The sequence below is a fragment of the Tympanuchus pallidicinctus genome, unplaced genomic scaffold, assembly GCF_026119805.1.
Source record: "Tympanuchus pallidicinctus isolate F22 unplaced genomic scaffold, pur_lepc_1.0 scaffold2, whole genome shotgun sequence".
In the NCBI taxonomy this organism is placed as follows: Eukaryota; Metazoa; Chordata; class Aves; order Galliformes; family Phasianidae; genus Tympanuchus; species Tympanuchus pallidicinctus.
Genome location: NW_026294721.1, coordinates 39709707 through 39727391, shown reverse-complemented (window position 1 = coordinate 39727391; position 17685 = coordinate 39709707). Strand labels below are relative to the sequence as shown.

Genomic DNA, 17685 nt, shown 5'->3' with positions numbered 1-17685 from the left:
GTGCAAAGGTATTGATGCTTCATATACTAGCAGAGGATAATAAACACCTTAGAATGACAGATTAAAATAGTCTGCAGCAGCAGTGTAATCCAGCAGCCTGGGAAATCGGAAACACAGCCTTCTTTTGAAGCTTTATTTGATTAGAATGAGTCATGCCATGCCTCGGTACTTCCATTTTCCTCCACTACTTAAGACTACGTAATAAAAAAGAACTTGAAAAAGTTGAACTTAAAGTCCATTTCTATTTCCTCCTTTCTGAAAAGTGCACACGTACTTGTCCATGACAGCGCTTTCTCCTGAAGTCTTTGTGTGGCAAATGGAAAACAGTGTATGGCATGCTTGTTTTGTGGCAGAGCACAGTCATGCTGCATCTTAGAGGGAGGGAGAGAAGAACATGTAGAAGTGGCAGAGGTGGTATCCTATGATGCCCTGACCAACAGTACTCTGCAGAAGTCCTCTCTAAACTCTTGGGAACCAACTACTCAGTCACCAGTATTGTTTTCTTATGCATTATTTCAGCAAGTCAGCTTGCCCTGGAGCACAGATCTGCTGTACTCCCTTCAAGATGAGTTCAGATACAGTACTCTGTGACAGGAACACTCCGGAGTTCCTAGAATTGATTCAAAGCAGAAATCATCCAGCAGTAAATCTTTTATCTTTCAACTTTTTTCCTTCTGTATTCCATCTTTATCAATGCTATATTCAATTTCACACTAACGATGAACACCTGTTTCCAGAAAGGGCTGGCATATTTTTCTTTACGATGTCATATACTCAACTCTGCTTGGTCCTTGCTATCCACCTTCTGAGTGAGTACATTGGCGTGCCTCTCTATTCAATGTATGCATGCATGTCCTGGAGAAGAATTTTTGTTACAATGTTAGACTTTTGTTCAGGAGGAACTTCCCAAGTGTTGGAAAGTCACAGGAAGCACTCAAAAGACAGACGTAGCTATACAAGTTCTTTCTGCAGCATGCATCTTCAAAGCAAAGGCTGAGGTTTCTGTAAATATGCTGTTTCAAATATTTCAAATCTGAGAAAGTGTTACACGTGCATATGACTGCAGAAATCTGGGCGAGTTGCGTATGTGTATCTGACAAGGGAGTTTTAATTACGTTGCTTTTAGCCCCTCTTCACTAATGATTCATTCCTTCCTAGGTGCATCAGGAATCTGGAAACACCTGAATGTTTTTAATCTACTCTGAGGGGCATAGGGGATTAAGCAAACCGCTCAGGAACTTTCAAAATGCATTTACTTTGACTCAGAAACCACTCTTCAGTTTTAAACAGCTTTTATATCCTATTGTCAGTGATTTTTATTAGTACCTCTTCCACAAGTCACACGAACCTGGAAGTGTTTTAAACCTGTTTTCCAGACAAAGACATGGTGAAGGCAATTGTTTTTCCTCAGAAAGAAGCACAAGCCTCCGCAGAGGGTACTGAAGTCCTTTGAGCTACCTGCACTGATGTTAACTCTGTGAAGTACATGTTATAAAAGAACACTGTGTAAAGAAAATTTCATTCTGCACATTCAGTTTTGTTAATTCTAAATTACAAAAAAAAAAAAAAAAATAATAATAATTTGTAATGGGTTTTGAAGATACAACATATGAAGGGAAAAGAGCTTTTTTCTACAGAGTGAAGTTTGGGGATGTACGTATTCCTTCATTTTGTAAAGGATAAAATAACAAAATCAATGGATCAAAACAGAAAAAAAAAAAAAAAGCCTTATTATCTTAAAGATTTTATTGCTACATGCTCCCCAGTACAACAAACAGGATCAGTAGTGTACACTTTAATGAAAGAGAAAATAGCTTGGTAGAAAAGAAAGCAAAAAGGTACAATGATTATCTACACCCACGTTGTATATATGTAGAAGATAAAGACAGAGAATTTGACTTTTTGGAAATTTCCAAGTAATAAAACATACCCTATTTGTCTGTTTGAGGCTCAGGGATTGTCTGTACACTATATTTAATACTAATTTATTTGACCTTCAAAAGCCTTGCAGAAAGGTAGCAGCAATTCTTTAGAGGTGGTGAGTAGGTACTACAGTGGGTTAGATAATGCACATCACAATGTAAGATGCACAGTGACCCCATACTTCCTTGAAAAGGATTCTTCTTAAATTTCATTTACAATAAAAGTCTTCTGACAACAGTTTTCATCCTTACCTTATCCTAGTGATTATGCATAATCACCTCAGAAGTTTCTTTCCAGAATTTAATCTTTGGAGTCCTAATTTGGAATGCTACTGTTTTATAGTAGGTTATAGGTACACATCTGCTGTTCTGTCAAATAGGGCAATCATGAGAACTTCTTATGGGGAAACAAAAATTGCACATGAATATTTAATATCTCACTTTGAAATTAAAGATGCTTGTAATAAAAAAAAAATTGTCACTTTTTTTTTTTATTATTTTTAAGAATAAGATCAACAATTTCTCTACAGTAGTTTAGTTAGCTTAAATTTCTGTTCTATCCATATGACATAGCATGTACAAGTATCTAGTTACATCTATTTTATCTTGGCAAAAAGGATAGTCAACTGCCCTTAGTGTAAATATTTAGTACATAAAATACTATCAAGAATTCAACTTTTAATAAATATCTTTAGTTCTCAATCCTATATACAAGTACTTTACAGCAACACACAGGAGAGAGTGTGATTGGGTGGACTGTGAACAAGATGGTTATTGACATAAATTACTAGTACATTATTGCAGTCAGATGCATTGTGCTTGTGGAGATTTTGAGGTGAACCATGCTGAAAAATAAATATCTCTCTCACCTTTAAACCAATGCTTCCAATAGGAAAAAAATCTTTTAAGTCTTGCCACAGCTATTTCTTCTTAGTGCTACCACTATGATGCTTTTTTAGCTTCATTAAAAACAACTGGATCATCTGGAAAACACAACTTTTTGGCTTGTGAATATTACAGTACTTACAGTATATACACGGTTTCCTACACTGGTCTGACCTCTCAGGCAAGAGCAGACTTAAGGGACAGCACTGCAACTCCTAACCAAAGCAGTGCCTGCTCAGTGTAGGCTGCAGGTCTCAGTGTTCGTTTCACAGGCACATAAAAGCATTTTTCCAACCTGTGACTGGAATTACGCTAAAATGTCTAAACCGACTTTTAATGGGCAGGTGGCAATAAGCAGACTCGTACTTTTAGAATTATACTTCTTTTTTCCCCCTCTACTTGAAAAGAAAGCATCACATTGTTGATATTAAAAAACAATCAAACAACAAACTCTTTCCTAGTATCAGTAGATGTAATTCATATGAAAATGGAACTTATCCTTTTATGACAATGCTGCTTAAAAAATCAACTTGTGGAATGTAAATAAGGCAGTACTCAATGGCAGGCACCTAGCAGTTGTCCAGAATGTAACATAGGTAAACGGTTGTCTGACAGCACAAAACTCTTAAAAATAATACTGATTTTCTGCAATATACAGTATTTACACAACAGCTGCAAATTTGCTCATACAATATCCATTTATATAGATAAATTAGCAAAACAAGTCTTATTAATTCAGTTGTTCCACTGCAAAAGTATTTTGTATCATGTAAACGTTTGGTACTTCTTGTAGTGGGGTGTTTTCTACATGTGAGTGTTTAAAAACAAAAATCGTGAGGTGACTACTGAGGACGTGGCCACTTTCCCTGTACTAAAGCTTGACCGATGTCCTCGGCAACTTTCGTGCACTGTTAGGATTATTCTTTGGTGCTTTCCTCCAACGCATTCAAGCTAAGCAGATGACACAGTATGGAAGGAGGGACGGGAAGCAACTAGAAAGTGAACCAGCACTTCTTGTTCTTTGTATTTACAAGGAGAATTAGTTGATGATCTGCAGCGTCCTGCTCGTGGATGCGCCGTAGTGTCCAGAAGTAAAGAAGGGAAACACAAAGCGAACCAAAGCTTCTTTCTGCAAATATTCTCCATGTGGCATTCACATTCATCTTTCCACAGTGGAGGACCTCGAAGGCCATCTCTTGTCAATTTGCCTCTCACTCTTCTGTGAGGTTCTTGACGGAGAAGGAGCACCCACTGCGGTGTTATTAGCTGACACCACAGGAACAGCTGCGACCAAAGCAAGGTCATTTGGAGGACCAAGACTGCTACTGTTGGCAGGTGGCTGGTGGAACAAAGCAAATAGCTTCGAAGTCTTGGTTGCTAGAGGAACTCTCCGTTGTGGAAACTCAGCACCCTTAGGCTTTGTGTTTGACTGGGAAACGTGTGTATCTGTATCCTCTTCTGCGAAGTGAAGCCTGCCCGGGCCCCTTCTCCCTGGCAGGAACTCTGCATAATGGGGGACTAAAGGCGTTGGCATCACCAAAGCTCTAGGCAAATCACTTTGATCAAACATCACTTCCTCCTCAGTTTCAGCAGCTTCAGTAAGGAATGGTGGTGGGAGAGTGCTGCTGCGTTTGCTGCAGGACTCACAGCACAGCTTGTTGTAGCCAGGGATGGAACAGTAACGTGCAAGCACTTCCATCTGACAGAAGATAGATTTGTCTCCCATACAGGGCTCATCTGCAAAACAAATGCAATGCTGATTGTAAACCTAATGAAGAGCACTGAAATACCTGTACAGCATTTAATGGGCACTGATAAAATAATGCCTGTTTCCAAAATAATGGGCTAGTCTGAGATGTTTCATCCATGAAAAAACTCACCAAGCCCCAGAAAATAAATCGGCCCCTTTAAAGAGGCAGCTCTGTGAACAACAACATCAGAAAATCATCAGTTACTTTGAAAATGTTGGCTTCTGTGCAGACTAGTAGCAAACAGAAGAAAGTCATGTTTGTGGAGGGCTACAGACAGCAATTAACAGTGCTAACTCTGCAGTACCAGTCATTCTATCTGCCCCAAATCTAGCCTGAGGATATTATCTATCAATAAAATTAAAAACTGTTAAATCTTCCTTTAAAGAAATCCCAAGCAGTCATTTTGGGAGGAGTTGGATCCAGTGATCCTTGTGGGTCCCTTCCAACTTGGGATATTCTACAATTCCATGAACTCTCAAAGATGCCTCTTGCATAATCTCTTAAAATAAAGCGTTAGAAACATTTCTTAGTTTTTCAGTGACCCAAACATAAATGGAGAACTGATGGAAAGCTTGTAACAGATAGGTCAGATGTAAGATGCCTTCAGATCATGTGAAGCATTCCTTTCAGTCAGCAAAAGAAGACTTCTTAAAGAAGTCAAAGTTGTACTTGAGATCTCAGAAACATCAGTCTTTTTTTGAGCATTTGCTGGATACTTGTGTGGTACGGATAGAGACACAGTCACACTGGTCAAAAAAGGGAGAGAGGAAAATCTTAAAACACAGTAAGTCAGAAGAAATGTAAGACTTTTATACTGAATATAAAAGTATGTTCGTACCCAGACTTCTTTGGTGTGATCCATCATGTGAACTCAAAGGCAAAGTTCTAAGTTTTAGTGTCACTTGAACTGGGACAAACATTGAGAGTTTCTCAGCACTTGAGAGTTGGTGGCAATATTGAGCATTTATGTTTTTAATCTTGCTATCTGTTGTACCAACTATACCACCTAAATCAGGTGCAAAGGCTTTAGCAGCAGTCCCGAATGAGATGAAGAAAATACAAACATGTAACACTTCCCAGGACAGAAAACCAGCACTGAGGACAAATAAATTGCTTGGTGCATCCATTAACTATTCAAATACTTTAGGGAGAGACTAGCAGGACGTTTCCATTAACAGATTTTTCCTAAGATATCACAGTTTATTTGTAATGGTACTGATGGATTTTACTTAAAATAGAAGCACGCAAAACCATAATGTAAATGGCCAAAAGCTAACTCTGACCATTGAGAATATCTGTTCCATATGTGTCTTCCATTCATAGTTAGCAATTATTCAGTCAACATTTCAGTGAGCAACAGATGGCACGTAATGCCACTTATTAAGCTCTGAAATTAAATTAGCCTTCTGTACTGTGATATTTTCTCACTAGTATAGATGTTGTCTTACCACACGTCAACAGTATGCTAGGCAACCAAGTTTTCCTTTTTTTAAATATTAACTGTAGTCCAACCCCTCAATCAGTATAGATCAGTTTAATTGCACTGAATTCAGTAAAATTACACACTTGCATCAGCGGGCTTGTGGGATGCTGTTTATAAATACCAAATTATATGAGTTCAGCACATAATATAAATTTTTTCCTTGCTCCTAGTCCTGATGTGATTCCTTGGATAGATGTTTATTGGTTCTTGACAAACCTAAGTTAAACCTGCAGATTTGTCTGAGAATATATGTAGTCCATGAAGGCACTGTAAGACTATTTTCAGTAAGAATTAGCATGGTAAATTCAAGGGCTACATTCATAATTCATCTAAACTAGAAAAGCTAATATTGAAACACAAATCTTTGCATCGTATATAGAGTAATAATTGTGCTTCCATGTAAATGAGATCTGGTCTGGAAAATTATGACAGTCATCATATATACACACTCTAATTTGTATCTATACACAAGTGAAATAAATATTATGACCTAAAGTAACAAACAAACCCAAAAAAGAAAGAACCAAATGATTATTTTTGCACTTTCATAATGGCAGTACTTCTCATTTCATCCTGTTCTCTAATGGCTAATTTTTGTAGTATTGATTTGCAATAGTTTTGATTTTGTGACTCAAATGATAGTGCAAAGATTTGGTTTTGTACTTATCTACTTCCAGTAGGTTCCATAAGTACAATCTTGGAGCTATATACTCACATAATCCCTTTTTTTTATTTTTTAGGTTAACTCTGCACAACCTAGTCAACAATTTCCTATTCAGTATGGAAGCGCTTGTATCCTTCTGCTGATGTTCATGGTAAAAATTCTCCTTCTCACAATTTGTTACTTCCTTCACGGTAACTAAGAGTAGAAGACACAAGAAGGTTGTATCGGTTCTCTAGTGAATCTGCAGAAGATGAAGCTAGTAATTTAAATTGATGCAAAAATTTCACATTACATTTTAGGAGTGACACAGTTCTTACAAAAAGGATCACTGTAATTGTACATTCAGTGGGATGCTGGGTGAGAGCATCCCCCTGAGAAATCTTGCTTTGAGCTGGAATCTGGTATTTGGGCACTAATATTTGAAACAGCAGGTGGATATTTTTGCGTTCTGAATCAAGAGTTGCAAAGAGATAGCTTGTAAAAAGACTATCCAAGGACCTGTTCATCAATTTGTACGAGTACAATAAAATCAGTTTTTGTAATCTCTGCTGAGGCACATGATTGAAGTGGTGGCTCTTCTCTTTTACACAGACATATATTTTCTAATGAAATGGAAGATGTAGGTTAATGTGCCTCATACTGCAGGAAGAATCACACTGAGGCAAATGTTCATCACAGTTCCAGTTGGATTGAATTCTCAGCAATTTTGCATTTATACAATAAATCATTTGTCAAAAACATCTGCTGTAGACAAATATTTTGCTATGTCTAATGCCCCAAAAATCAAAATAGTAATCAAAGCTATACAAACTTAAAAATAAACTACTACCACACTTTCCATGCATAAAGGGTTTACCTACATAAATATTACAGAATAATATTCATATTTTAGCTATGTTCTCCCTAAACATAGAGTGCAATAGAAACCACATTAAAAGAGTGTGGTGAAAAAGACAGACTATTTGGTCTGAAAGAATACTGTCAGCTACTTAGCGTAGAGGCAGAAAATGCTTATGCTTGGTAAAAGCTATGGCCCAAATTCCTGAGCAGAATAGAAAGGTTTGTACTCACAGATGCTGGTCTAATGTGTCTAAGGAGCAGAACCCACAAGGTACCCTGTGGTTTTGTCAAAGGTATGAGGGACTTGGCTGGATGCAGCTGCCCTTATATTAACATTTTTATTAAGACCAGGTTGCGCTGTAGGTTTGCTGCAGCAAGGCCAGATGGATCAGTACATTTTCTTGGCCATTACATTTTTATTTTTATTTTTTAACTGCAGCATGGAGTTCTATATCCTCTTTCCTTAGGGAATGAATCTAGCGTTTCAGAAGCCTGGTAAGCAACTGCAGTACTTAGACATGACCACATAAATCCTTCCTTCAGTGCGGCAAGTAAGATGGGTTGTGTATTAAGCATCTAGAAATGAAATAACAGAGTTTTAACCAGTGTGATTCAAGAGCAATGGTAGAGGGCATGTATAAGGCCATCTATTGCTTATCTCCCATATTAGCAGATACTTAGTCTAACATGTCAGTGGCATTTGGCTCTGACTATGACTGTGAAAGAGACACATTAAGAGGGTTTGATGCCTAATTCTGAAAGGCTGGAATTTAACACTGGCCATTAAAGAAAATCTCAGCTGATGCTTAAAATACAGGTTCTTAAAGCTGATGCTAAAGCACAAGATCAAATCTATCTGAATCGTTTTGTGAAGATGTAGCCCTTATTTTAGCTTTGGAAATATTTGTATCACCAGTGAAAAATCAGTCCACAATGAATAAATAATTTTAAATCTGCTACTTGTTTATAAAGTCACATAGTGATTTGCTTCCACCTAGTGGATACAGAATCTCTTAACTGTTCACTGCTCCCAGAATCATTTCCTCCCTTAAGTCCTTTCACTGGCAACAGCAGAAAACAAATAAGAGCAAAGCATACTTTCGCTAGACTTGTGGTAAGCAGTTACATTCAATCTGTAGGAAAAGATACTGCACTTTCTAAGAACTCTTTTTTCTATTTTTTCTACCAGCCAGTGGTCAGAATATTAGGGCTATTGTGAGGGATTAAAAAAAACCCCAAAATCTAATAAAGTTAACGGCTCAAAGGAACAAAGACTTTTTTGTTGTTCATAAAAAGATTAAAAAACTGTTTAGAAAATTCTATGAAAATAATGTAATGAAATTCCTAGGAATCCTATTAATAACTTACGGCTCAATGTTTTTGTATTTGTATTTTCATTTCTTTAATTGGCCTCATGCTGGGATCTAGAGGTCAAGTAGGATCTACTTGGGACTGACCTTCATCTCTAGCACAGATTTTTGCAAATACAACTTAGGCTAACATGTCCAGCCCCCCTATTTCAGTACGTTACAAGAGAGGGTCCCAATCTGTGAGAAACACAGATCCCCCTGAGTTAGAATATCAGTATTGTGCTGGACTGAAAAACAAGGCACCATTAGCTGGAATAAAGCAGGGGGATCACCAGTGAATGATGTATGTTCTAGCATGCAAGAAGTAAATTGTGTGGTTGACACCTGATCAGTGTAGTACCTTTAAAACACAGTAGTGTACAAATTTGGTACGTACACTATCTGATCATAAGCACAGGCTCTGACTCATCTTAGAAACCAGTACACAGAGACACAGTAGGTTCACCAGGTAGAACTGAAACTTCAGGCAGGATTAAATAAAGTGTATTATTTTTCATCAGAGTTCACTCAAGTACGAAATCTAAGTCTCTAACCCTGGAACTCTACTATGCACTGACACACTGCACTGAGACAGGAAGGGTTACTCTCATTTGCTGCAATCAGTTTGTTTCCTTACCATTACAGGGAGGGAGTTTACAAACCCTCACTGATTCTGGCTTTTCTCCATCGCAATGGTCACCAGCACGGCATATGATCTGCCGGGTCTCAGTTCCCTCCCCACAGGTCACAGAACACTATGAAACAGACACAAGACAATTCAGGGTATTTCACAGCAATGTGCAATAGTTAATGTGTCTAAAATAGCCCAGGGCTGGTTTTCACATCAGGCTATACATCCCAGCAGTTTGTTTTTGAGAGCAGCCTTTAGTGAAGGCTGACATTATGGAAAAATATGTCAAGAAAGAGGATAGCATTTTCATCAGTCCTTGCTTTTTGCAATATCAAATTTATTATTAGAATATATTATAGATTTTTCTTCTTAGTCTTCCTATAGCTTATTACTTGACAGTGTAACAGAAAGAGAATAAAAAAGACTATTGAATTCTAACTTAGTGTTCACTGCGTTAGCTGTAGCATTCAGGTGTTTGTTCCTATGACATCAGAGGAATATTAACACTTACAGGAACTCTGTGATTCCAGTGCATTTTTTTTTATACACTGGTATAAAAAAAAAAAAAAAAAGTTATGCTATCCTCAGAACTGGGGAAACGAAACATTGGAAAGTTGACAGAAACAAAATATCTACGTTTGTTCAGCAGGATTATGTATTTGACACTGGAGATATTTTCAGAGTTTGTTTCTAGAGAATTTGGGAGAGCTATAGAAGCCCAAGAGCCAGGAAGACATTATCTACTGCTGATTTTCACATTTTTTGAGATCTCTGACCAGTGCAGGCAGGAACGTTTACCACAGGCACAGCTCCAACATCAGAGGTGTGAGGTGCTACAAAGGTACATGACTCGCTCACAATTGCTGCTTGCCTACCTCAGACCAGGGCCCAGCTTTCCACTGCGCAGGGCATGGTACTCGGTTGCACGGCCTGCGACTTTCAGGGCGATCTCCACTACAGTACTTGAAATGGACAGAGCGGTTTGCACCATCATGAAGGGGCTGAATGCAACGCACAGTGCGGATCTGGTAGCCTGAATTCCCACAGGTTTTTGTGCAATATTCCCATTCATCTGCTGCCCACCTTAAAAGTAAAAAAGGAATTAAATGCCTTCACAACTTTTACCATTATCCAAACTGCTGCCAGTTCAGTCAGTTCTTAGCATGTTGTTTTTTGTTGCATTTTTTTGGGGATGGAGGAGGGAAGTGAGGAGGAGGGGAAGGGTAGGGAGGATGAAAACACTCAGCAAGATTGTACAAAGGTTAAAAAAAAAAGAAAAAAAAAACCCACCAAAAAAAACCAAAGCACATCCATTACGCAAGATCTCCAATCTAGAAAGCTATTAGTATCATACCAAATTTGGCTTACGCTCATTTTCACCCCTGCCACAAGGAGCAATCATTTGTATTCTTATGCATGACCAACTTACAGAGGCCGTGTACATTCCTGAAGATTGCACATTCTACGAATTGGCTTTGGCTTTTTGCTGGCTTCACAGAAGCTGCGATGAACCATTTTGTTATCACTCTTCCTGCGGCACCCATATTTGGTATACTGGAATCCTGAAAATATTTCAGAAAAATTAGGAAAAGTAGACTCTTGTTAGAAATGTTTTTTTAAAATATAACTTTCAAGTACGATTAAATAGTTTTACATGACAGATATTTACAAGGTATTAAAACGTGCTCACAATTTGTTCCGTTGTCAGGCATAATATTGTTGCAGAGTGCTGTTTGGATGTTGTTTAAAACATGGCACTATGGCAGATTTATAAGGCCGGAAGGGACTCTAGGACCTATTAACCTCTGCACTGCACACACAGATCATGGTACAGAGAGGGGAGAAACTACCTCCTTAACATCAAGCAACAGGTCACTTACTAAGTGGGGAATTAACTCAAGACCCAGGTCACGTTTTAGCATTCTTGCTACTCAAACTACTTGCTCAACTGCTCTACATAGGAATTAAAATTAATTACAAATTTACATTACCCATTATTTGCATAGGAATAACACACTGTAAGCAAAGTGAACAATCAGTAGCAAAAAACGGCTGAGTGCATGCTTTCAAAGTGACCTTGGCGCTGAATTTAACAGCTAAAAAGGACTACTTCTTTCTAGGCTGGAAGTGACACTTTTGAATAATCAGACACTTAAGATATTTTAAGTTTGGGCACCCAAAATAACAAGCTGTTTCTAAAATGGAAGCTCAAGATTTCTAAAGCATTCACTTCCCCCACCTTTTACTCTTCCACTTCTGGTAATTTGTCATTACTAGAGGGTGCTACATCATCTGTTTACCTCCACCACAGGGTTTGGAGCACTGTGACCAACTTTTCAACGCCCACTCAAAAGTATCTATTTCCTCCTGTAGGACGTTGTTGCTGTTGATAGTTGGTACTGAATCCTCGTGAATGATGTATTTGTAAGTCAGGCTAGATCTTGTGTCATTCTCCCGAGGAATGATCTATTAATAATCAAATGCAAACAGTGGTAGAAAACCAAAGCTATTATTTATTCTGTTGCAGAGTAAAGAAAGTACAGCCTCCTAGGGAAACGTGCAAACTGCTGGTTAACTAATTGGGAAAAAAAGGTTTTCTTTTTTATCTTCACAGCTATAACTAACAACAGTAAGATCAACAGAGCTGTTTAAAATGAGACGTCTTTATAATGCTAGATTTATTCGCTGGCCAAATAGAACACCTCTACCTAGGATGAAATGATGCTGTGGCCCAGTGATCTACTTGGCAAGAGAGCAAACAGCGTTTGACATGTAATGCCTGTTTTTGTCCAAAGTGTCCAACTGACATCTGAGAACACATTACTGCAGCATGAACAGACAGCATTTTACCAAGGAGAGTAAAAGCTAATGAGAAAAGGGCTTTAGCCTGTCAGCTGTTCCATCTGCATAGGTCTTTCAGAGAGGCATTACACAGCAAGGTCTAATCTTGGCACAATCTCCATGCTGGCCATGGACTTCTGTAAAAGACATAATCACTGTGTTCCCACTGCTTGGCATACTACTTACCAGGACAACCACTGCATCATGCAAAGGCCCATCAGTGTGCAGAGTTTCTATGTCGTCTTCTATATTGTATTCCCATTCCACACCCAGGTCGATGAAAGATCGGGATCTGGCCTCCTCCCCCTTTCCATTCAGAATATAGTGCCCTGTAGCCTGGTTCTTAATTGCTGAAAGGATTGAAAAGAGTGACAGTTGTGCCTCTTATCATACCATCTCCAGTCATGAAGGCTTATGTGAAACTTGTCAGGAGACATCACAGAAAGCCTCTTGAACAAACCAGCTAGTGCTGTAGATGCACTTGCACAGAAATAGGCCCTCCAAGGCCAACCCATGTAACCTTCACATTCCAGGCTGATGACAAGTGCGTCTGAATATTTGATTCAATTTTGCACCACCTTATTCATATGAATTAGGTACAGAAAGTACCTCTTCACATGTAGTACGTATGTTTTCTGTACTGGCATAGTTCCCAGGAAGTACAGTAGTAGCAAGAAACTCAGGTCAAATCCTCAAAGTCTCTTGTCCTCCTTGTTTGCAGAAGACCAAACCCAACACTACTGAGAACTCCCCTTAGTGTAAGAGACATCTCAGCAGACTACAGATGCATTTCTTATATTCCTCAGATTATAAAAGTGACACCTTTTTTCACACTTCAGTTTCTTCAGCATATGTATGTGCCAGATGCTAAAATGAATAAGCAGAGTCAAGGCATTCAAACCTCTGGGAAACTGTTCCTGCAACACATTTTGCAAATCAGGTCCTGTAGGGATTGGATTACAAGCTGATAAATTAGAAATCCAGAGAAAGACTTTCATTACTTTCTTTTCTACATCCCTTTTTAAATCACCATAAAACATTTAAAAAATATTTAAACATTTAATTTAAATTTAAAAATATGCCAACATCTTACATGCTCCTATTTACATGCTCCTATTATTATAGCAATCAAAATGCAAGAGTTTTGCAGTGTACCTACTTAGAAATGTGATAAAACTACTTATTACCAAAACAAAATGATTCTCTCAGGGGTACTGTCACATTGTGCTTGGTCCAAATTGAAGTTCTCAAACCTCAAAAGCCAACAATTTTTCTCTCTGACATTATCACAGCCTTAACTATTTCCTCTCTTCTGCTTTGTTTTTTAAATTTCTTTTTCTGTTCTTACTAATTTTTTAATAACAGATATAACTCTGCCAGAAGAGTTTATAATTCAGACACTGCCAGGGCAGATAAAAAACTGATTAAATGTATATCAAAATCAACGGAACACCTCATCCCTTCAGTGTAAGCTAAAAATCCCTTAAGCATTAGACAGCAATAAGTAGCAAGTTACAGACTGATATAACAATATATGATCTTTCCTACAGAAGAAAAATCCAAAATGAAAGGGACCGAAAATACATCACAAGTTTCCCAATCTTCTTTTCATGAAAAAAGCTGTTGTTTGCAATCTGCAGCAAATAAGATTGTTAAAGATACTGAATTGAAGATACTGAATTCACATATTAAAATGCAACTTTTTTACCTTGACTGTATCATTTAAATAAGAGTGATGAGAGTCTTTTATTAGTAAACATGCAAATTGGGATCAGTCTAATATTTTGAGGAATGCATATGAGAAGTAAATTTCATTACTAAGCTTACATCGTCAATCTGTAACATGCGATTCTGAATGCAGAAATTTACTACTTTAGTTTGGTTGTCATTTCTCAGGTTCTTCTGCATGACTGCCCATGCTTCTCATCATGCCTCAAAGCCAAACCTGAGGGAGGAACTTACCAAGAAAATGAGGAGAAGCCTCGTCTTCTTGGATAAACACATGTCGAGCACCAGGAGGGATGTCAAACATCTTAAGGTACCCTTTGGCATGTGTAGTAGTCAATGGAGAAAGCAGAGGAGGAAATAAAAAGTAATAGCCATGGTTAGGAGTGCTCTACATTATTCAGCTTCTACTTGCAGAAAGGGGCATCCACCAACTGAGAAGCAGTGTCAGAAAGAAACTGATCAAATAGCTTTGTAACGTATTTGACAGGACCTCCTTGTGTTTTTCCTCTTTCCAAGAGTAAAGAGAAACCAGTTACAAATCTATTTGTCTCTTGATTAGCTGTATTGCTATAGGTCATATTGATTAACAATTCAGGCAAAAAAAAATGTTTCCAATGTTTCTGAGTGTACAAGGGAGAAGAACGATTCTTCCTGATTATTTTTTTCCAAATCACTCATCAGCCAGGCTGTGGGATTTGAGTTTACTTACTGTACTGATACACATATGTCTCTTCAGTGTGTCTGTTTACCTTTGAGACATCAGTGATCCTGGAGAAAGGTGGATGTAGTAGATTGTATTGTCACTACACATAAGGAAGGGCTTGTCTACATGGAAGTTAATCCAAACAATTTAAAACTACAGATGTAAAATGTATTAATTCAAGTATTACTGCTGAAATGAAATGGCTGATTTCAACTCTATGCAGTTAAGAATAAAAAGCTGTCCACAAAGACAGTAATTCATATTTTACATTTCAATCATTTATCCGTCTAAATAATTAATGTAATGTTCAGTATGTCATTCTGTCATTCAGGAAGACTAAAATCCATCTTGAGAACCTGTCAACATCACTTCTATTGCAAGTTTTAAACAAGAGCTTCACAAGCACTGAAGTGAATCTAATTAATTTGATGTAAGGATGCAAAACTCTGAGCGTACGGCACTTTCATATTTCTATATTTTCCCTTTAATGTCTGCATATTCAGTTATGACAAATCTCTTCAGATCCATTTTTAAAGAACAAAGAGCCACATATGTGTAATTTCATGGATTTGGCTGATGAGAGTCTGCAAAAACAGCATTCAATGATCTTTTTACTGTCCATCTTTTGAGCATATGAAACAAAGCTTTTGCCTGAATAGGTGTTATGTGTCAGTGCCTTTTTGGAGATGAGAACTGCAGCAAGAACTCTCCAGTTGCCATGGATGCCTCTTTCTGCAAGTACCTGAACTTACCCAGAGTATTTTTAGATTCCTTTGTTTCAGAAAGGGAAATATTGCGAGCTCCTTTGGGCAATGTAAATGCTCCTCTCGTCTTCCCTTAAATAGAACGTCTATAATTAGTGTTATGGGAGCCAAGTCTTGCTATTTCATTGACTGCATTGTCAGCCAGATGGTCTTAACAAATATAAAGTATAATTTACATTATGTGTTCAAATGCACTTAAAGCAGCATTAGACACATCTAGCAATTTTTAACAGTCAATGAAATTTAGACCACTGAAAATTCAGGTAGGTGATTTTAAGTTGGATACTTGCAGATTTCATTTTCCAGAAACTTGAATTCTTTTTGGCACCTCTTGCTTAAATGTTTTCCTGTTGGAAGAGGTCAATTAGTTTTTTTAATGACTAGACTGCCACAGATACTGTAAAACAATAAACATTTCATAAACGCTTTCATTAACATTTGGAAATGGCTCACTAATAGCAGTATTTCCTGAACTATATTTCTAGTACTCTCTATCACTTAGACGTAGCGCTTTCCAGACACTGAGAACACTGTGAAAACACCCAGTAACGTGCTGTCACCTTAGAAGACAATGCAGTTACTCGGTGGTTCCCAGGCAAAAATACTGAGCCACTACATTATGGGGTTAGTATTATATTTTGCCCTCTGTTGACCTCTCATTTGCCCTGTTATCTCCTAGGGGGTAAGCCAAACCTCAAGCTTAGGCTTGTACATCAACTGCAAGCTATAATTTGTAAACCACTGCTATAGAATACAGAAACCAGATGCACCAGAAAAAACTCTACTGGACTGGATCCAGAATTGTGACATGAATATTCCCTCTGCCCCCAAAAGTGCAATCATTTACTTTTAGTGAAAAAGATTAGAAATATGCTTACAAGGCCGTGCACTAATTTCTGTTGATTACAGTTTGTTTTTTTCTTCCTGTTTTCAGAAAAGCACAGTGACTGCCAGCTCAAGAAACACACAGGCCTGTATAAGAGGCTCAAATTATAATCTTCATTCCATTACTCCCCACATCACAATAATTCTTGTGTAATTTCATGTCTAATCCACCAGTTGCTTTTATCGCTTTAAGAAAGGTCCTCTAATGGCACTTGCAGCTACAAGCTGTAAACTTCTCCAGTTGGCTTGTAATTAATATGTATTTTCAGCAGAATATTTTACATATTTTCTTTCCATTTGCACATTATCTTTGTACAAGTTTAGTTTGGTTAGTCACTTACTGTCCAAATGTAATTACTGATGCTGAAATAAAGCCTGCTTCATGGCAGCAACTACCAGTTTTTAAACTGTTAATGCAGATATCCATGCTATCTGTCCCTAAGTCTTTCTCCACTCTATCTTAAAACATTTAGTTCTACCAAACAGACGTTCCTGAAATAGCTGCTACCAGTCATACAGAAGATGCATATCCCTGAGTACATTCCCCAAAGTGAAATAAAGGCCATATAGGAAAGTGTTAAAATGCACAGTATTCTTAAATATATGTACATATATATATATATGTATGTATATAAAACATTATACTGCCCTAACTCAACAAATAACTGACCAGATAGAAATTTCTGAAAAGACCAAGGGGTCTTGAATTATTATTGATAAGAGATTTGTTATAGAGTACCCCAGTCCAGTCTGAAAACTTTAACCAGGCTAATGTCATCATATGCTTCATTGGATGTCATTCACACAACTTGAGAGAAATGAGGGTTTCTGCCAAATGTTTCTGTCTTTGATTTAGAATTAAGTTGAATTTATTTTTCATTTATTTATTTGACTAAAAGGCTACAATTTGTGATGAGACTGATCTGACACGAGAATCCACGTGTTCACGTGAAAAGAAGTTCAGAACTTCAATTAATGACTCTTGAGTTTAGGTTTAAGAAGAAAAACTCATGAATAGCTTACACTTCAAAAGGGAGGAAAAATATTTCTTCTACTCCTCCTACAGAATAAGGCATGCTATACTTAGCATCAGGCAAAGCACCTCAATTTCTTCTGAATGTCAATCTTAGGGACAATAGTTCATTTTTTTGGCAGAACTCAGTGTATCCCCATTTAGCACAAACACTGTCTGTGGGCTTCAACATTTACAAAGAGCTAAACATGCTATGCCTGGGGAGT

General features: G+C 37.7%; 1 protein-coding gene across 3 annotated transcripts in view; it reads right to left on the bottom strand.

Annotated features, from left to right (window-relative positions):
- Window positions 1–1728: 1728 nt before the first annotated feature.
- Window positions 1729–17685, bottom strand: part of ADAMTS3 (ADAM metallopeptidase with thrombospondin type 1 motif 3) — a 141877-nt gene continuing 125920 nt past the window's right edge. For all 3 annotated transcript variants that reach the window (XM_052683185.1, XM_052683186.1, XM_052683184.1), the window contains 7 exons: window positions 14329–14409; window positions 12553–12716; window positions 11826–11991; window positions 10955–11087; window positions 10401–10608; window positions 9532–9649; window positions 1729–4544 (listed from right to left, as the gene is read on the bottom strand). In XM_052683185.1, the coding sequence (XP_052539145.1) occupies window positions 3967–4544; window positions 9532–9649; window positions 10401–10608; window positions 10955–11087; window positions 11826–11991; window positions 12553–12716; window positions 14329–14409 (1448 nt within the window). In that variant the 3' untranslated portion in view covers window positions 1729–3966. The remainder of the gene's footprint in view (window positions 4545–9531; window positions 9650–10400; window positions 10609–10954; window positions 11088–11825; window positions 11992–12552; window positions 12717–14328; window positions 14410–17685) is intronic.